Source organism: Schistocerca serialis, chromosome 5 (genome assembly GCF_023864345.2).
Source record: "Schistocerca serialis cubense isolate TAMUIC-IGC-003099 chromosome 5, iqSchSeri2.2, whole genome shotgun sequence".
Taxonomy (NCBI): domain Eukaryota; kingdom Metazoa; phylum Arthropoda; class Insecta; order Orthoptera; family Acrididae; genus Schistocerca; species Schistocerca serialis.
Window position 1 is genome coordinate 503,243,908 of NC_064642.1, and position 22,523 is coordinate 503,266,430.

The window sequence follows — 22,523 nt, forward strand, 5'->3', positions numbered from 1 at the left end:
CCATTAGTCTACTAAAGGAAACAGTGTGTTCAATTACAGAAACTCTTGACAGTGTACAGGAGAGCATGACATTCTACAACAAAAAGTACATGTCAAGGCAAACAAATGTTGGACATTATAACACAGTGACCAAACCTGAAATTCTGTATCTAAGTGAAACTATAATTTTCAACAAAAAGGTGATCTGAAAAAGATTCTAATGAAAGAATGAAGGATAATAAAGAAAATTATTGCCCCAGAAAAAAATGGAGGATGAATATAGACTGAAACTCTATAAAACAACTGAAAGCTTGTGAAGCCTTGCAGCAAACATAAAAAAAAAACAAGATTAAAATTTTATGGATATGTTCAAAGACTCCCAACATAGAGAGTTAATAGAGAGTTACACAATATTTTGGCATATGTAGGAAAATTAAAGGATTTAATGTGGATCCAACAAGTTAAAAGGGCCCTCCAGAAAGCTGATGGATAGTATAGCCAGAGAGTGAGATTCTGAAATGAGTAAATGAGAATGAACCAAACAGACTGGGGAAAAAAAACACACACACACACAGAACAGCCCATGGAGAGATAATGAGAGCCATATGCAAGATCAAGAAAACAAACCTAAAAGCTTGCATGATCCAACCGGACTCATATACAAATAGTAATAATAATAATAATAATAATAACAATGGAAATTAACCTTAATTGATGATTTGCTCCGTTACTTTCTTCTCTCTGGCCACATATTAAATCCAAAGTCTGTTTTACCATAAATAATCAGGGATAAATAAATATTCTACTTCTCAATTCTGAAGCATAGAGTGTGTAAGAAATCTGATCTGTCATCTTGTTTCATGAAATTCATGACGCTTGCCTGCATTAAAACAATTTATTATTTTACTGCTGGTTTCGGTCACTGATATCATCTGGCACAAGAAAATTGGCTACTGGAAGTCACATATCAATCATACAGAACCATACAATTGTAATACCTGTCAGTTTTGTGAGCAATAATATACAAGACCAATACTTTTCATAAGTCAACAACCTTCATCAAATGCACACAGTAGGTTCCTGTTGTGTGCACATTGGGAAGGTTGTTGATATGAAAAGTAATGGTCCTCTATATTAATACTCATGAAACTGACAGTTAATATGATTGTATGGCTCAGCATGATTGATACGTGACTTGCAGTAGCCTGTTTTTTCATGCCAGATGATGGTCAGTGATCAAAGCCAGTAGAAAATTAATAAATTATTCTAATGCAGCTAAGTGTCATGAATTTCCTGAAACATATATCCATTGCTGACAGTTGTGTATAGAAAACATCACAAACTTGTGTTTTCTTAGATTTATTTATAAATTTTTTCATTTAACAGATATCCTTGCTTATTATTTGGTTGTGTAATGTTTCTGTATTTCCTGCCCACAGTGATGTTCTCTTTCAAACAGCGAGTGAAAAGCATTACATTTCTTCGAGGTGCACATTCAGATGCAGCTGCAGCTCTTAAGAGCATTTTGTGTGAGGAGCTTAAAAACATAAAGGATGCAGATGCGTGGAAACAGGAACACGTCCTTACCTCAAGTCAGAAAGTTCCAATTACTATTGAGGGCCAAAAATCAAAGATACTGAATTTCTGTTCCCATAATTATCTTGGCTTAGCTGTAAGTATATTTAATATATCTTCTTTTACAGTAATTGTTCCTTCTACTCTTTATAATAAATAACCCAAATAAGACTACAGTTTTGTAGATTCTGTCTTTCAGTTTACTTTTACCACTTAAATTCATGAAAAATCATTTAAGTAAAATAAAAAAGAATGTTGTATACATAACAGTTTGTTAAAATGTCAGTTGATAACAAAATTGTGTTCAATAGACAAATTATGATATTTTCAGATCTTGCATTAACTTCTAACTCCTGCTAACAAATAACACTGCAGATGTTGTTGAGCAGCAGACAAAAATAGCAAATTACTTTGAACGGGCTTTGTTGTGAGACACCATTACAGTATATAGTAAATGTTCAAATAGTTTTTTGCACAAAATAAAATCCAATAACTAACATCAAGTATTCAAAGCATGTATATCTCCATACCGAAATTAGTTAATTATCACGATACAGATATTACGAGACATAGATCACTCGGTGGTGAAGTTTGGAACGATAGTGCGAACCTGCATTTTCCATGGTCAGAATTTGTTGAGAGATTATCTCCAAATTAATAAACTTTAACTTGCTAAATTGTTGGACCTATCATCCAGACTCTTCAAACAAAATAGCACACAGTTGTGCTTTACGATCTGCATAGCGAGTAAAGGTTTTAGAGATTTCAGGTGGAGCAGATAATGACAAGGAATTTCTGTGAGATTGCCACACTGCAGAATACATCTCTTGTTCTCCTGTGGTATTTAAAATGAAAATATTTATGTTTTCTAGGTTTTCAGGAGAGTAAAGATAAAAGGAAATAAGGAACTAAGCTAAACAAACTAAAACCAGTAACTAAACCAATAATTTAAATAAAAGCACACATAAAGAATATTTATTTATAATAAATAAATAAATAGAGAATAGTTTTAACTAACTAACCAATAATAAAGAATAATTTTTTAGTAACTAACCAATAATAATAATAATAATAATATATTAAAGCTTCCTCTTTAACTATATTTGTGACAGAAAAACTCATATTCTGGTATGTGGTAATGCTAGCTGTATCCATAATAATCAAAAAGCAGCACATTGAGTTATGAATAACACTGTTGGCGAGCCTTTTAGGGAATCCACCAACAAGGGCTTGGTTGATTCAGATTTGGTAAACCTAGAATTCTCTGCTACAGTCCAGTTTCAGTATGGTCTACATCTACATCTGTACTCTGCAAGCCACCGTACAGTGTGTGGTGGAGAGTTCTTTGTATACCACTGTCACTTCTGGCTTCTCCTGTTCCTGTTCCAAACGCATCACAGGGAGCAAGATTGTTGGTAAGCCTGCCTTCATGTGAACTCAAATCTGTCTTAATTTTACCTTTGTAGTTCTTTTCACAAGATACATGTATGAGGAAGCAATACGTTGGTTGACTCTTCTACAAATGTACAGACATGAAACTTTTAACAATCAATGATGCCATGATGCAGAATGCCTCTCTTGCAGCATCAGCCTCTGAGATAAATGAGTGTCTCCATGGTTCTTTGACAGTCAACTAAATGAACCTGTAATGAAATGCACTGCTCTTTCACACACACACAATGAACCTGTAACAAAATGCACTACTCTTCTTTGCGTCTTCTCTATTTCTTGTAAGTCCTATCTGGTGCAAATCCTAGACAGATGAGCAGTATTCAGCTATTCGCTAAATGGGTGTTTTGTAAGCTAACTCCTTTGTGAGTGAGCTACATTTCCTGAGGATCCTTCAATGAATCTGTCGGGTATCTGCCTTACTTACCATTAGTTTATTCAGTGATTCCACTTTAAATCACTATGTATGCATACTCCTATATATTTTATGGATGTGACCACTTCCCATGATTGTTTGGCAATTGTATAGTTGCATAATAATAGGTCATTCTGCCTATTTATGCACAACTCATTACATTAGTGTATGTTGAGGATCAATTGCCGATCACTGCACTGAGCATTGATCCTTAGCAGGACTTCCTGTAATTCTCTATAGTTTTCTAGTGTTGCAACTTATCTGCCCACTAAGTCATTTACATATATTGAGAAAAGTAATCCTTCAGTAACACTTGAAATATGGCATCCCGGTTAAGACACAAGTTCAAAATATGGTCACTATTTTTTTTATAAACTTAAATTTGCCATATTTCGTGACAGTACCTTTTCCATTAGACGTTTGCAAGCAAATATAAGTCTTGGCTTCAGTTGTCTAAGTATGATTCCACAATGCATCATTGTCGGCTGCAGAAAATGACGTGGTTCAACGTGTTTCTCTCATTTTGGTGTTTCAAATACAGTTTCTTCCAATGTAGTTTCTTCTTTTCAGATAATACAAAAATAATAGTAACATAATTCAAAATTATTTATGACTGTGACCTTCACATTGTTCTTCCGTCAACACACACCAAGAGTTAGCTTCCGACTCGGACTGACTATAGTCAAAGACTACTCCAACGTCAAAGATATTTTACACAATCAGTTTCTTTGCTATTCTTCGATACATTTTCTAATAGTAATCAATATGCTTTTACTCTCAAAAACAGAAGTAAATTAACATATAATAAGACAAATTATAATAAATTCTGACAAAAATATAAGAAAACATTTTCAATTCAGTATCGACAAATACGGTAAAAAAAAAATAACATCTCCCAGATCCATTACACACTCCACTAGAGTATACCCAAATGATAATGATACATGGTATTGTGTTTGCTAGAAACTCTCCAGTCCAATCACACAGCTGATCTGATATTCTGTGCACTCCCATTTTGTGAATTAAATGACAGTGTGCAACTGTACTGAATGCCTCCCAGAAGTCAAGGAACACTGCATCAACCTGAGTTCCAGTATCTACTGCTTTCTGGGTCTCGTGGATTAACAGACCAATCTTGCATTTACATGACTGTTATTTTTGCAGCCCATGTTGATTCCTACAGAGGGGATTTTTAGCCTCCAGAAATGTCAGAATGCACAAGTGTGAAAGATGTTCCAAAGTCTACAACAGACTGATGTCAGAGATATAGACCTAAAGTTTTCTGCATCTGTTCTATGACCCTTCTTGACAACAGGAATGAGGTGTGCTTTTTTTCAGCCATTGGAAATGCTTCCCTCCTTCAGCAACCTACAGTAGACTGTTACTGGAAGATGAGTAAGCATTGTTGCATGCTCCTTGTAGAATTGTATTGAAATTCTATCAGGTCCAGTACCTTTGCTTTGGTGAGTGATTTCAGTTGATTTTCTATCCCATGGTCACTTATTTCAGTATCAGTCACTTTGACATTCATGCAGTGGTTTATAGGAGGAACTGCTGTAAATCTACCTCAGTGAAATAGATTTGAAAAATAATTTGAGCGTTTTGGCTTTCTCTCTGTCACCTTCTGTGTCAGTGTCATTATAGTCATAGTGTGTCTGGACAGATGGCTTTGATGTATTTCTGATTTAACAGAAGACCAAAACTTCTGAGGATTTTCTGATGAGTCTTTAAATGAAAATTTGCTTTCAAATTTATTGATCATTTCATGCATGGCTTTCTTTGTGTTAATTTTAGCTTTGTTCAGTTTTATTTGTCATGAGCATTCAGCTATGCTTAAATTTGTAGTGAAGCTCTCTTTGCTTATGTATCAGCTTTTTAATATGGCGGTTAAACTATGGCAGGTCTTTCACATCCCTCACATTTTTGCACAGCACACACTTGTCTAAGGAATATTGTACAGCACCCTTGAATTTTGTGCATTGATGGTCAACATTGTCAGTGCTAGATATGAAATTTTCATGTTGCTCTCAGGCAATTTGAAATTTGTGTCACTCTTCCATATACACAAATGCCTGAAGGACCTCACAGGCCGTCAATAAATCCTCCATACTGAGACTGTAATGCAATCCAAATGACTTATCACATGAAAACCAAAACACTGTGAGAATATCCAATTATAATATAGCTTCACTACTCTTAAGCTAGAGTAAGGGTCTGTTGTTGTTGTTGTTGTCTTCAGTCCTGAGACTGGTTTGATGCAGCTCTCCATGCTACTCTATCCTGTGCAAGTTTCTTCATCTCCCAGTACTTACTGCAACCTACATCCTTCTGAATCTGCTTAGTGTATTCATCTCTTGGTCTCCCTCTACGATTTTTACCCTCCACACTGCCCTCCAATGCTAAATTTGTGATCCCTTGATGCCTCAGAACATGTCCTACCAACCGGTCCCTTCTTCTAGTCAAGTTGTGCCACAAACTCCTCTTCTCCCCAATTCTATTCAATACCTCCTCATTAGTTATGTGATCTACCCATCTAATCTTCAGCATTCTTCTGTAGCACCACATTTCGAAAGCTTCTATTCTGTTCTTGTACAAACTATTTATCATCCATGTTTCACTTCCATACATGGCTACACTCCATACAAATACTTTCAGAAATGACTTCCTGACACTTAAATCCGTACTCGATGTTAACAAATTTCTCTTCTTCAGAAATGCTTTCCTTGGCATTGCCAGTCTACATTTTATATCCTCTCTACTTCGACCGTCATCAGTTATTTTGCTCCCCAAATAGCAAAACTCCTTTTCTACTTTAAGTGTCTCATTTCCTAATATAACTTCCTCAGCATCACCCGACTTAATTCGACTACATTCCATTATCCTTGTTTTGCTTTTGTTGATGTTCATCTTATATCCTCCTTTCAAGACACTGTCCATTCCGTTCAACTGCTCTTCCAAGTCCTTTGCTGTCTCTGACAGAATTACAATGTCATCGGCAAACCTCAACGTTTTTATTTCTTCTCCATAGACTTTAATACCTACTCCGAATTTTTCCTTTTTTTCCTCTACTGCTTGCTCAATATACAGATTGAATAACATTGGAGACAGGCTACAACCCTGCCTCACTCCCTTGCCAACCGCTGCTTCCCTTTCATGGCCCTTGACTCTTATAACTGCCATCTGGTTTCTGTACAAATTGTAAATAGCCTTTCCCTCCCTTTATTTTACCCCTGCCACCTTTAGAATTTGAAAGAGAGTATTCCAGTCAACATTGCCAAAAGCTTTCTCTAAGTCTACAAATGCTAGAAAATTAGATTTGCCTCTCCTTAATCTATTTTCTAAGATAAGTCGTAGGGTCAGTATTGCCTCACATGTTCCAACATTTCTGCGGAATCCAAACTGATCTTTGCTGAGGTCGGCTTCTACCAGTTTTTCCATTTGTCTGTAAAAAATTCGTGTTAGTATTTTGCAGCTGTGACTTATTAAACTGGTAGTTCAGTAATTTTCACGTCTGTCAACACCTGCTTTCTTTGGGATTGGAATTATTATATTCTTCTTGAAGTCTGAGGGTATTTCGCCTGTCTCATACATCTTGCTCACCAGATGGTATAGTTTTGTCAGGACTGGCTCTCCCAAGGCTATCAGTAGTTCTAATGGAATGTTGTCTACTCCTGGGGCCTTGTTTTGATTCAGGTCTTTCAGTGCTCTGTCAAACTCTTCACGCAGTATAGTATCTCCCATTCCATCTTCATCTACACCCTCTTCCATTTCCATACTATTGTCCTCAAGTACATCGCCCTTGTGTAGACCCTCTATATACTCCTTCCACCTTTCTGCTTTCCCTTCTTTGCTTAGAACTGGGTTTCCATCTGAGCTCTTGATATTCATACAAGTGGCTCTCTTTTCTCCAAAGGTCTGTTTAATTTTCCTGTAGGCAGTATCTATCTTACCCCTAGTGAGATAAGCCTCTACATCCTTACATTTGTCCTCTAGCCATCCCTGCTTAGCCATTTTGGTCTTCCTGTCGATCTCATTTTTCAAATGTTTATATTCCCTTTTGCCTGCTTCATTTACTGTGTTTTTATATTTTCTCCTTTCATCAATTAAATTCAATATTTCTTCTGTTACCCAAGGATTTCTACTAGCTCACCTCTTTTACCTACTTCAACGTCTGCTGCCTTCACTACTTCATCCCTCAGAGCTACCCATTCTTCTTCTACTGTATTTCTTTCCCCCATTTCTTTCAATTGTTCCCTTATGCTATCCCTGAAACTCTGTACAACCTCTGGTTTAGTCAGTTTATTCAGGTCCCATCTCCTTAAATTCCCACCTTTTTGCAGTTTCTTCAGTTTTAATCTACTGTTCATAACCAATAGATTGTGGTCAGAGTCCACATCTGCCCCTGGAAATGTCTTACAATTTAATAACTGGTTCCTAAATCTCTGTCTTACCATTATATAATTTATCTGATAGCTTCTAGTATCTCCAGGATTCTTCCATGTATACAACCTTCTTTTATGATTCTTGAACCAAGTGTTAGCTATGATTAAGTTTTGCTCTGTGCAAAATTCTACCAGGCGGCTTCCTCTTTGATTTCTCTCCCCCAATCCATATTCACCCACTATATTTCCTTCTCTCCCTTTTCCTACTCTCAAATTCCAGTCACCCATGACTATTAAATTTTTGTCTCCCTTCACTACCTGAATAATTTCTTTTATCTCGTCATACATTTCATCAATTTCTTCATCACCTTCAGAGCTAGTTGACATATAAACTTGTACTTCTGTAGTAGGCATGTGCTTTTTGTCTGTCTTGGCCACAATAATGCATTCACTATGCTGTTGGTAGTAGCTTACCCGCACTCCTATTTTTTTATTCATTATTAAACCTACTCCTGCATTACCCCTATTTGATTTTGTATTTATAAACATGTATTCACCTGACCAGAAGTCTTGTTCCTCCTGCAACCAAACTTCACTAATTCCCACTATATCTAACTTCAACCTATCCATTACCCTTTTTAAATTTTTTAACCTACCTGCCCTATTAAGGGATCTGACATTCCACGCTCCGATCCATAGAACGCCGGTTTCTTTTCTTTCTCCTGATAAGGTGTGTAGTAACTTGTATATAGGGATATTATAAAAACAATGACTAAAATATCTACAAGATTCAAGGATGAGGGAACATAAACCATGCAAAATTGTATGAACAGGATCAATGGTAGTGAATACTGTGGAAAAAATCAATTAATAGTATCTTCCATTGGTTTGCCTGACTCCACTAAGAATTGGTTTATATGTCTGAAAGTACAATCTTATATCCCAAATCCGACCAGAAGGTTTAGGTACCAAAAGTTAGGGTGCACCAATCTACCTGTGGTGGAGAAGCAAAATGCAGCATGACAGCATTGACAAAAGTACATGGTGTTCGTAGCTACAAGTTTACATGAAATGCTGACAAAATAATGTAGTGTGGGGCAGAGACTGCCCATATGTAAGGGATTGATTAAGGTAATTAAAAATTCCAATTTCCACAGCTTTTCACTCAACACTGAAATTACTAAACAGGTTGCTGAATCTACACAGAGACAGTTTATTAATTTGATGTGTGTGATTTGTAAATGCAGATATACATCCAGAATTAATGTTTTAATAAGCTCTGTGTTCCCAAAGCACACTAGAAAATATAGCAATGACTAGTCTTCCTCATGATGTAGAAAACCTAAACAAACTACATTAAAACTCTATGCATTGCTATTTAGACATGTACTTTATTCACCACTTGAACAGAAACCTATAAGAAAGGATGGAAACAAAGAAAACAACACAGTTCTGGAGCCATCAGAGTACAGAGCTTAGCTTCTATGCGATTATGCCAGAGGGAACCAAAAAGTCTCTGAAATTTTTCCAGCTACCACTGGTTCACATCACTACACGAAGACAATGACAAACTTCACCATTAATTGGCTCCTGCACAACAGCAAAACATTGATGTCTTCAATGTACAAGTGGCAGGACTGATACTACGCAAGGCCATTTAACCTATGTCTCCAAGAGACTCATTAGAAAGATGCTGATGCCCCTGTACTAAGGTGCCTCTACAGAAAGTATGACAATGGTGAGTGGATAGTGAGAGGTTTCTGGATGGCAAAAATCATAAAAATATTCATATAGGCTTGATTTAGGTATTACATATTAATTCTTCGCAAGTCTCTTTTTTTGAAATGAACTTCAAGTATTGTAAGTAACTTGGACATGTTTTGTTCATCCAGTTATGCATATCATATTTGAGTTAAGTCTTGCACCATAATGAACTGCAGATTTTTTTACCGAGACATTTATATGTCCATTATTGAATAAGATTGTCATTGACCAGTCTTGACTCCAAGGCTCTCCTCAGGTCTTCAGTGTGGTGTTGGAAGCTCCATGTGTACTTGCTGTGATGTAAAGGATTTTGCTGGTTAACTCCAATCACTGCACACTATCCAAGGAGTACCTCAATGACACAGTAGAACACAAGACAAATATTTGCACTAACACATAATATCATACATATAAAAATATGTGTACTTGTATTATTTATAACCATAACCTGTAACATTGTTGCCAAAATGTTTACTCCCTTATACATAACAAGGGTACAGTAAGTTTTGCGCCTCTGACTCACAGGGGGGAAATCCCAAATTTAATTATGCAAAGCTGAGTACCCTTGCAGTAGTATTTAGTGGGAGGGCTGCATAAACCATAACCATAATTTGTGTATTATGTAAGTTCTGTATTATGTACAGACATTTAAAAAATAATAAGGTAAAGTAGTTCAGTGCTGTCAAGAAAAAATGGCAACTATTTTCTTTATATAATAGTGTGTCAATTTGCAGCAACTTGAAGAACAAATACATCAATTAATAATATTATTAATATTATGTAATCAGACTATCACTAATGACAGTAGTTACAGTTTCATACAGATGGTCTACTTAAATATTTCTTTATTATTTCACAATTTAATTTCATGAAGTTTCCTGAGTGATTAAATCTCTATACACAATTGGATTTTGAATCAGGGTTATTAAATTTATGCATAAAGCTCTTAATGGCTGAGCTGTCCAGATGTGACTCATGACCAACTTTCACAGCTTTAATGCTCCTAGTACCTCACTCCTACCTTTCAAACTGTACAGAAGATCATGAAGATCATTCATATACATTGCTGAACTGATACTCTTGAGACAGCATATTTTGAGACTACAGTAGCCACAGCCTTTGGTTTGTTTCCAAAATACTTAATTTCACCACATACTGTGGTATAATTTTGTGAAAGATCAAAGTTTTCTGTCAAACCAGGATTCAAACTAGGGCTCTTGCTTTTGGCAGGCAGTGCCCTTACCTGCGAAGCTTTCCAGGTACAACTCATTATCTCCTTTCACAGCTTCAGTAGTGAAAACCATGATTCAGCATTCATTTACTGTTAAATCCCATCTCTCAAGAGTACTAGACCAGCTAGATCAAATTTAAGAAGTGTATGAGAAGTACTAGCAGTATTATAGGTATGAATATTTAAAATGAGTTGTGCCTAGATATATTAGAGCATTGCTTACAAAAGGGAAAAGACCACACTCAAGTTTCAGTTAGGCAGACAGTTTTAATCTACCGTATTTACTCGAATCTAAGCCGCACTTTTTTTCCGGTTTTTGTAATCCAAAAAACCGCCTGCAGCTTAGAATCGAGTGCAAAGCAAGCGGGAGTTCTGAAAAATGTTGGTGGGTGCCGCCACAACTAACTTCTGCCATCGAATATATGTAGCGCCACACAGGCATGCTTTGTAGGGCACAAAGATAAATACTGGTACCAAAATCTCTGCGTCAGTAAATAAATTAAAAAAAAAAAAAGTGGAAGACGAGCCTTTTTCCTCTGCCCAGAGTTTCGACCACTGCATTTTGGTACATTATCCAACGAAGTAAATACAAATTCTGTATTGTTGATCTTCGAATGTAGCAGCATTTCAATGTACTACGAAAATCCGACTGGCAAGACTGTTTGGGATGTTTGTCAATATGGCCCACTCTACGTTCTGAATTTTTTCCTACCTGTGAGAAGAGATGGTTGCTAATAGGAGCTTTTATGAATTGTGAATCACATGTAGTATTCTCTTCGCCGTAAGATTAATACAAATATAAACATTTTGCCATGTATTGTTTCGTGTTTGCTACTATCTCATTTAAATCCTGTCTGCCTAATACGAAACTAGAGTGAGACAACAGCAAACGCGGAAGAATAAACATATCATGTCATGTTTATATTTGTATTATTCTTATGCCTGATAGTGATACAGTCAGAAATGATGCACGGCAACTGACTAGATTTTTAAATCTAAGATGACTCTAATTTCTGTGCAGAATGTAATGAACTAAAGAGGTGCCTGCAAAGATTTTCAAACGGAGAAAAATTTTCGCTAAAATTTCGATCAGAACATCATCTATCATACGCAGTCTATTATTTTGTTCTTGTTGATCATTATCAAAGAAAGAAGTAGTGTAAGTACCAACAAATGTTTCGCTAATGAGACGACTCCACTCTATTTTTTATTTGTAATCGGCGGTAGCGCGCACAAAAGCAAGCCACGCCGCGAGCGGCGACAGGCCGTAAACACGCACTATCAAAATGCGACAAACAATGCATGACACAGTACAGTAATGCATTTTCAGCTTAGAGTGACGTAAACACCTATAACAAAGAGAACGGCACTTATCAGATCAAAGAAAAATAAGCAATCAATTCAAACCAGACGAAGCACGTGAAAAAGGAAGGATATCCGTATAAATACGGACGGAGCACGTGACGCGTAGCAATGGCTACCTGGTAAACCGTAACTGCTAAGCTTACGACTCGAACCAAACTACTGCAGCTGTATCGTCATTCATTCGACCTAAATTGTGTCTCATATTACAACTAGGCAAACTTTGTTTCGATTTGGAGGTGCGACCTAAAACTTTTCTCTCCCCTTGATTTTCGAGTCTCAAATTTCAGGTGTGGCTTAGATTCAGGAAAAATTTTTTTCCTTGATTTCGAGTCTCATTTTTCAGATGCGGCTTAGATTCGAGTGCGGCTTAGATTCGAGTAAATATGGTAGTAGGAAGAGTGACAGCAGCACACACTGTCCTACAGATTGAAAGATTCATTTTGACCTCCATGTTGGAATCTGCAGAAATTGGTGTGTAAGAGAGTAAGCAAGCAGGATTTAGCAGTAAAACAAGATACATTTATTCTTCAGTTTCTCCCAGTGTATTTCTTGCTCAAACAGTCCACAGGTGTACTGCCAGTCAATAGTGCCCAATGGGCACAATATTTCGGCCATCAGACATGTTGCCATCATCAGGTGCGCTGACGAACTGAGGACCTGAGGGCGGGTGGCCGTCTTAAATTCCCTCCCCCCACGAGGTGTTCTCTCCTCTCAGATGCTCAGCAAAGAAAACGAACAGGCAACCAGGGTGGACGAGGCAATTACACTGACGCCACCACAGACACCAACGCCAGCATCTCAGCAACCAACGACGCGTGGCCGTGGGTGCGGACCATGGAGAGAATGCCTCACAGTGGGAGGGGATTTAAGATTGCCACCCAACCTCATGAGCTCAGTTTGTCAGCGCACCTGATGACGGCGACATATCTGATCGCCAAAATATTGTGCCTGTTGGACACTATGGTCCGGCAGTATACCCATGGACTGTTCAAGCAAGATACATTTAGCTTGTTTCATAGTTAGGAATGTAAACCTTAAGGTATTCAGAGTTTTAATGTAATATAAATCAACAGAAAAATGTAACAGAGTTAATCAGAACTGGAGGAAGTTAACAATACTTCATGGAAATCTTATAAAAGCATGACGTTTGAGCTTCCTACAATATCTCAGCAAGTGAGGCGGCACAGTGGTTAGTGCACTGCACTCACATTTGGGAGGACAACAATTCAAATCCACACCCAACTGATCCTACTTGCAGTGAAACAGCCATCCATGCAGCCACTTCCACAGTTGTTGTCAACATTGTCACAACCAGCCCTCTTGATACCTTTCCCAGCCACCATCTCTACCTCCTCTGCATCTGTTCTGGCCGGCATCGCTGGTACTGGCAATCCTGTCACGCATTTTTATGGGTCTTGGGTTGCGGCTTTTTGTTAACTCCCCCAGCATTCCTCATTATCATCTATGTCCATTACTGGTTCTCTTCAGTGTATTCATGCAACTTACACTGCGAGTTTGAGTCTTAGTCTGCATAATGTTTTGTTTGAGTTACAGTACTCAGCATGTTATCATTGTTTCCTAGTCACACATTTACCCATTGACTGACTGTCCTGTGTTTTTTTTTTTTTTTTTTTTTTTTGTTTTTTTTTTTTTTTTTTTTTTTTTTTTTTCAGTCTGCTGTGGCAACTGGCCAGTGACTCATCCCTTGGGTGCCATGCTTCTCTGAGATGTTTTCAGAATCTCTCTTAAGAGAGGAGGTGTGTAGTGTATGCATGGATGGCCCCCCATATATTTGGCAGCCATGCTCATGAATGTGCCTTGCAGGCTTAACCTCAAGCAGTTGTTTTTCAATGGAAGATTTGCTGGGCTGCTTACTGCCAAGCCTCCTACAGCTGCCGCCGTATGTGGGGGTGTAAGCTATGCCAAAATGTGGCACATAGATCTTGGTAATCAGACTTGCAGTGACAGGCACCTATCTGCATACACACCAGCATTTGCCCATGTGACACTGTGCATGTATACAATTGCTGTCTGGTACTTACGTCACTGCTCAGTCCCTTGACAACCATTTCTACTCCAGATTCCAACCCAGGTGACAGTGCCTTGAGTCTGCACTTCACACCACAATGCCTGCCACTGCCACTATCCATCAGACAGTGCCGTCTCATATCTTCACCAGGATCATCAGCCACTGGACACCTGTCAGTCATTCCTGAAAGCCAGACCAGTGTGTTGATGGTCCACAAGCTCACAGCCAGATGATACAGTGCTGCTGATCATCCTCGAGACCTCTTAGCTTATCACCATAACCAACGACTGTAGACTTCATCATAGTGGGAAACGGCTACACATTGCCAAGAGGGACTTTTAAGCTGTACTCAAGGGTGGACTTTTGTTCTCTAAAGCTATCATGAGTTTGTTCATGGTTAATAAACAAATAGTTGTTATTACAAAATGTGAATTCAGTCACTGCCTCTTATACCAACTGACTAAGTTTATAACACATCCCTTACAGTAAATTCTAAAAAACTTTATAAGTTGACTTTCATGGGATAGTCTGCATCTGCCTTCAAGAGTCTGCAAGTTCATTTCTTCTTTCAGCATCTCTGTGACACTCTCTCTTGGGTGAAACAAGCTTATGATTATTAATGCTGCCAGTTTTCGTCCAAGTGATCTGCCTATAAACCAAAGTCTGCTTTCTCTATGACTGAGCCTATGTGATCATTCTATTTTATATCCTTACAGTGTGCTACACCCAAGTACTTGTATGAGTAAATGGATTCCAGTTGTGTCTCATTGATACTGTAGTCATAATATGTGATATTCTTTCATTTTATGAAAAACAAAATTTTACATTTATGAACTTTTGAAGCAAGTTGCCAATCATTGCACCACTTTAAAACTTTATTAAGATCTGATTGAATAGTTTTGCATCTTTTTTAGAACTGTATTCATTGTACAGCATCTGCAAAAAATCTAAATGTACTATTAACATTGTCTGTAAGGTCATTAATATACAACATTAACAGCAAGGGTCCCAGCACACTCCCTTGGGGCTCATTTCAAGTTGCTGCTACATTTGCTGATGATTCTCCATTCCAGATAACAAGTTGTTTCCTCCCCACCATGACATCCTCAGTTCAGACACAAATCTCACTCAATAGCCCATATGGTCATATTTTTAATAACAAGCATATGTACATTATTAGCAAGGTAACATTCCTAAGTGTAAATAAATTATCTTGATGAAACTTGGTGGGTGTGTAGAGGGGGAAAAATAATGCAATATGTTTTTTTTTTCACCCAATTTTGATTTTAAGGGGTGAAACAAACCCCATAAAGGTAATTTTGGCACAACAGACATAGAGGGAATTTCTTTGAAATGATGATATTGTATCCTCGCCCACAATTACTTTTCCTTTGAAGGCATTACCTACAAACAAATCAGGATACGGCTATGGGAACCTGCATGGCACCATCCTACGCCAAACTACTCATGGGCCATCTAAAGGAATCCTTCCTAGAAACCCAGATTCACTGATGACATCTTTGCTATCTGGACTGAAGGTGAGGACACCCTATCCACATTCCTCAAGAACATCAGCAACTTCTCCCCCATTTGCTTCACCTGGTCCTACTCAACCCAACAAGCCACCTTCCTAGATGTTGATCTAAATCTCAGATATGGCTACATTAGTACCTCCATCCATATCAAACCTATAAACCACCAGCAATACCTCCACTTCGACACTTGCCACCCTTTCACACCAAGAAGTCCCTTCTGTACAGCCTAGCCACCTGTGGTCATCGCATCTGCAGTGATGATCAGTCCCTCTAATAATATACCTAGGGTCTCAGTTATAACTTCAAGTTGAACAAATATATTTCAAGGAAGGCGCAATACATGAAAGTCACAGATCAAGCAAAAAGAGTAAGACGTGTGTACACTTTAACAGTCAAATCATAACTGAGTCCGAGTCTAGCGTCTGCTGGCTGGCTGGCCACTTAGGTGGCGCTGCTGCTGCATGGCTGGCAGACAGCGCTGCATGTAGAGGACGTAGAGGACGTGCGTAACTGCACAGCGGCACTTTGAAAGATCGGATCGGAAAGTCACAACGCATTTCCCCCCCCGCCCCCCCCCCCCCCCTTTGAAGTTTTTGCACAGGTCTTGATGTAGGTGGCCTGTAGATTGCTAACGTCCATAGGTGTTGTTTGACTGGCCGTAAAGTCTCGAGGAGGAGGCTTTCCGTACAGACGGAAGTGTCCCCGCGTGATAACGAGTCAAGATGACTGCAGACGTGGTGGTCGAATCTGCTGGGGCCCCGTGCACCAATCTGCCTGCTGTGGCAAGTCCGGTTGGTATAACAGGAGACATGGGCGATGTGTCATTGTCCGTAGGAGAAGGAGGTGAGTAGAGTTGCTCCAACAGATGATGGTCATCTAGTTCCTGCATGGGCACGTCTCCTGGTGGCATCAACTAGCGGCATCCGGTACAGGCGTTGCCAGCACATGAGATCGAAGCTGGTCCCAATGATGCACTGCAACACCTGTGTCCATCTGGATTTCATACAGGCATTGGCCACGGTGTTGTAAGATGCAGCCAGGACTCCATTTTGGCCGCCTGCCATATCCCCATACCCATACAAGGTTGTCGGCAGTGAATCGGCCAAGCGAAGGCACCTGCGGCCATGAGGTGGAAGGCCGCAGAAGATGAAGTAGCATGCGGGGCTGTTGGCCATGTAAGAGCTCAGCTGGGCTGTGGTCGCCCATGGGGGTAAAATGGTAAGAAGCCAGAAATTGGAGAAGCGCATCATCAGCAGCAGAAGAAGTCAGGAGTTTCCTCATCTTAGCCTTAAATGTGCGGACCAGTCGTTCAACCTCATCGTTTGACTGTGGGTGGAATGGAGGGGCCGTGACATGTATGACGCCATGACGGGCACAAAAATCCGCAAAATTGGAAGAGGCAAATTGCGGACCATTATCAGTAACAAGAGTAGAGGGAAGGCCTTCCAAAGAGAAAATGAGAGCTAGAGCACTGGTGGTTGCCGCGGTGGTAGGCGACGTGCAACAGACAATGAAAGGAAAGTTAGAGTAGGCATCAATAATGAGAAGCCAATAAGTACCTAAAAATGGTCCTGCGAAGTCAGCATGAATACGCTTCCAGGGCTTCTCAGGCGAAGGCCATGGTGACAAAGATGACTTCGGGGCAGCGGCCTGTGATGCACAAGGGCCGCAGGTAGCGACCATGTGTGTGATTTCAGAGTCGATGCCAGGCCAGTACACATGACGGTGCGCCAGGGATTTTGTGCGAGAGACACCCCAGTGCCTTTGTTGAAGGAGGCACAAGACCGAAGTAAGCAAAGACGCAGGTACCACAACACGCGGCGAAACATTTTCAGTGGAAAGGAGGATAACACCATCCCTAACCGTGAGATGGTAACGCAAAGCATAGTAGTTCTGCAATGGATCAGAAGTCTTAGTGGATGGACGATCTGGCCAACCCTTCTGAATACAGCGTAAAGCCCGGAAGAGGGTAGGGGCAGAACCCATAGCAGCCGTCAGCTGGTCCCCGGTGAACATCCAGGTGGAAACACAAAAGTTCGTCCCTATCAAATGCCAGATCAGGACCCATGGGAAGGCAAGACAGTGCATCAGCATTCGCATGTTGAGCCATCGGCCGGAAATGAATCTCATAATTGAAACGAGACAAGTAAAGAGCCCAACACTGGAGGCGGTGTGCAGCCTTGGCAGGAAGTGACGTTGATGGATGAAACAAGGAAACAAGTGGTTTGTGATCCATAACAAGATGAAATTTGGATCCATAGAGAAAAACACCAAACTTATGAAGAGCATAAATAATGGCCAAAGCTTCTTTCTCAATTTGAGAATACTTTTGTTGGGCATCCGTGAGTGTTTTTAAGGCATAAGCAATGGGTTGTTCATAACCGTCAGAAAAACGGTGCTCAAGGACTGCACCGACCCCCTTATTGAGAGGTGTCTGTGGCAAGAACAAGATCTTGGCCAGGTCGATAAGTAGCCAGGCACGGGGCCTGTTTCAGCATAGTCTTCAATTTCTGGAAAGCTGCATTGCATGACACGGACCAGTGATAAGGCATATTTTTATGCAACAGGTGATGCAACTGCTGAGCCACCGAAGCAGCAGACAGTAAAAACTTGTGATAGTATGCTATTTTCCCCAAGAAGGCTTGCAGTTCCTTAACAGATGTAGGGCGAGGAAGGGCATCGATCACAGCGACAGTTTGCTGAAGCGGACGAATACCATCCCGAGAGAGTTGAAACCCCAAGTACGTGATAGATGCCTGAAAAAATTTTGATTTCTGAAGATTACACTTGAGACCAGAAATCTGTAAGACATGAAAAAGCGTGTGGAGATTTTGAAGATGTTCGTCAGTGGTGGAGCCAGTGCCAACAATGTCATCCAGGTAATTTATACACTCAGGGACAGTGAGCAATAATTGCAGAAAGAAGGCAGGGGCACTGGCAACCCCAAATGGCAATCGTTGGTATTGATAGAGGCCGAAAGGCGTGTTAAGGACCAGAAACTGCCAGGAAGCAGTGTCGAGAGGAAGTTGATGATTAGCTTCTGACAGGTCAAGCTTAGAAAAATACTGCCCTCCAGCAAGTTTAGTGAACATTTCTTCAAGTCGAGGCATAGGGTAAGTGTCGATAAGGCATTGAGCATTTACAGTGGCTTTGAAATCACCACGGAGATGAGTATCGCCATTTGGCTTAGCAACGACAACGACAGGAGAGGACCACTCACTGGAAGTGTCAGGAAGCAAGATCCCTGAAGCAGTGAGATGATCCAGCTCCCCTTTTGACTTGATCACGAAGGGCCACAGGAATGGGCTGAGCCTGAAAAAACTTAGGCCGGGCAGTGGGTTTGAGCGTGATATGAGCTTCAAAGTTGTCTGCACGGCCTAACCCAGGAGAAAAAAGGGACGAAAATGTCGTTGACAAGGCATCCAATTGAGCATAAGGAATAGCATCAGAGACGATATTGACAGAGGCATCTATGGAGAACCCAAAATTCGCAAAAGGCATCGAAACCAAAAAGATTCTCTGCGTTACTATGGTCGACCACAAATATGGGAACAGTGTGAACAACAGATTTGTAAGATACCTCAGCATCTAATTGTCCCAAGAGAGAAATCTTCTGTTTATTGTAAGCCCATAATTGCCTAGTGACATGTGACAGGACTGGAAAACCCAACTGAAGATACATCTGAGAACTGATGACAATGGCAGCAGAACCAGTATCCACCTGCATGCGAACATCTCGACCAAGTATTTGGACAGTGAGGAATAACTTCCCTGAAAGGGAAGAAGTACAATTGACAGACAATACAGAATCAGAATCAGCGTCATGTTCATGAACATCATGTATGCGGTGGGATTTGCAAACGGATGACACATGACCCTTGTTTTTGCATTTGTGACACACGGCCCAACGTTGTGGACAATCTTCTCATGAATGTTTCGTAAAACACCGTGGACATGAAGGAAGTTGCCGTAGGTTTTACTGCAGTTTCTTAGAGGTTTGTTTACGGTTAGGCCGAGGCTGCGCTTGGGAGCATACTGTGACCACGTCGGCTCGTGGGGACATGCCACACGTTTCATCAACATCGCACAGACGTTGTATTTCCCTGATGTCACCCCACGCCTCTATTTGTGCTCCAGTGGCGCAGGAAATTTCAAAAGACTGAGCGATGGATAGGACTTCATCTAGAGTCAGATTTTCCAACTGAAGGGAATGTTGCCTAACTTCTTTGTTGGGCACCGATCGAATAATAGCATCCTTTACCATGGAATTGGCATAGGATTCTTTGTGAACTTCAGTAACAAATTGACACTTTCCACTGAGGCCGTGAAGTTCAGCAGCCCAAGCGCAATAGGATTGATTCGGTTGTTTTTGACAACGATAAAAGGCAACACGAGAGGCTACCACATGCGTTTGCTTTTGAAAATAGACGGACAGAAGTGAGTACATTTCAGCAAAGGACAAAGATGCAGGATCTTTCAAAGGAGCCAATTGTGACAACAACCAATACATCTGAGGTGAAATCCATGAAAGAAACAGAGACTTACAGGTTTGTTTGTCTGCGACATGAAATGCCAAGAAGTCATGTCAAAGATGTTTTTCGTAATCAGACCAGTCTTCCTCCGTCTCGTCATAAGGAGGAAAAGGAGGTAGAGACAACAACGAGAGACAGCCCACATTTGATGCCTCGATGAAATCATGAATTGCATTTGTGAGAAGCATTTGCTGTTCTATGAGATCTTGCAATAGTTGCTCTAAAGTAGCCATGGAAACATGTGGGTCAACGATGGAAAAGAAAAATCCCATCCTCGTTGCCAATTGTTATAACTTCAAGTTGAGCAAATATATTTCAAGGAAGATGCAATACATGAAAGTCACAGATCAAGCAAACAGAGTAAGACGTGTGTATACTTTAACAGTCAAATCATAATTGAGTCCGAGTCTAGTGGCCGCTGGCTGGCTGGCCGCTTAAGTGGCACTGCTGCTGCATGGCTGGCAGACAGTGCCGCATGTTGAGAACGCGTGTAACTGCGCAGCAGCACTTTGAAAGATTGGCGAGTCACAGCAGTCTCACTGAAGCCTTCACTGACAGTAATTATCCTCCCAACCTTGTATTGACACAAATCTACAATGCCTTATTGTCCCACTCCCCTCGTAACTCAGTACCATCCAGGACTGGAGCAACTGAATTACATTCTCTGCCAGGGTTTTGATTATCTCTCGTCATGCCCTGAAAAGAGAAATGTCCTGCCCACTATCCTTCCCACCCCTCCTACAGTGGTATTCTGCCGTCCACCTAACCTACACAATATACTCATCCATCCCCACACAACCCCAGCTCCCAATCCCTTACCTACATCTACATCTACATACATACTCCACAATCCACCATAAGGTGCATGGCGGAGGGTACCTCATACCACAACTAGCATCTCCTCTCCCTGTTACACTCCCAAACTGAACGAGGGAAAAATGACTGTCTATATGTCTCTGTACAAGCCCTAATCTCTCTTACCTTATCAAGAGGTCTTTCCGCGAAATAAAGTTGGCGGCAGTAAAACTGCACTGCAGTCAGCCTCAATGCTGCTTCTCTAAATTTCCTCAGTAGTGATTCATGAAAAGAACACCTCCTTTTCTCCAGAGACTCCCATCCAAGTTCCTGAAGCATTACCGAAACACTCGCGTGATGATGAAACCTATCAGTAACAAATCTAGCAGCCCGCCTCTGAACTGCTTCTATGTCCTCGCTCAATCCAACCTGATAGGGATCCCAGACGCTCGAGCAGTAATCAAGAATAGGTCGTATTAGTGTTTTATAAGCAGTCTCCTTTACAGATGAAATTCTACCAATAAACCGAAGATGACTATCTGCCTTCCCCACAACTGCCATTACATGCTTGTCCCACTTCATATCACTCTGCAATGTTACGCCCAAATATTTGATAGACATGACTGTGTCAAGTGCTACACTACTAATGGAGTATTCAAACATTACGGGATTCTTTTTCCTATTCATCTGCATTAATTTATATTTATCTATATTTAGAGTTAGCTGCCATTCTTTACACCAGTCACAAATCCTGTCCAAGTCATCTTGTATTCTCCTACAGTCACTCAATGATGACACCTTCCCGTACACCACAGCATCATCAGCAAACAGCCACACATTGCTATCCACCCTATCCAAAAGATCATTTATGTAGATAGAAAATAACAGTGGACCTAATACACTTCCCTGGGGCACTCCAGATGATACCCTCACCTCCGATGAACACTCACCATCGAGGACAACGTACTGGGTTCTATTACTTAAGAAGTCTTCGAGCCACTCACATATTTGGGAACCAATCCCATATACTTGTACATTAGTTAGGATTCTGCAGTGGGGCACTGAGTTAAACACTTTCCGGAAGTCAAGGAATATGGCATCCTTCTGATACCCTTCATCCATGGTTTGCAAGATATCATGTGAAAAAAGGGCAAGTTGCATTTCACAGGAGCGATGCTTTCTAAAGCTGTGCTGATGCATGGACAGCAACTTCTCTATCTCAAGGAAATTCATTATATTCAAACTGAGAATATGTTCGAGAATCCTACAACAAACCGATGTTAAGGAAATTGGTCTGTAATTTTTAGGATCCCTTCTTCTACCCTTCTTATATACAGGCGTCACCTGCACTTTTTTCCAGTTGCATGGGACTTTACGTTGGGCAAGAGATTCGCAATAAATGCAAGCTAATTAAGGAGCCAGTGCAGTAGAGTACTCTCTGTAAAACCGAATTGGAATCCCATCAGGACCTG

The 22,523-nt window shown here is 40.3% G+C and overlaps 1 protein-coding gene across 1 annotated transcript in view; it reads left to right on the plus strand.

The window, feature by feature from the left end:
• Positions 1 to 22,523, plus strand: part of LOC126482031 (2-amino-3-ketobutyrate coenzyme A ligase, mitochondrial-like) — a 154,286-nt gene that overhangs the window by 24,181 nt on the left and 107,582 nt on the right. Inside the window, exon 3 of the mRNA XM_050106003.1 lies at positions 1,491 to 1,651. Within this exon, the coding sequence (XP_049961960.1) occupies positions 1,491 to 1,651 (161 nt within the window). The remainder of the gene's footprint in view (positions 1 to 1,490; positions 1,652 to 22,523) is intronic.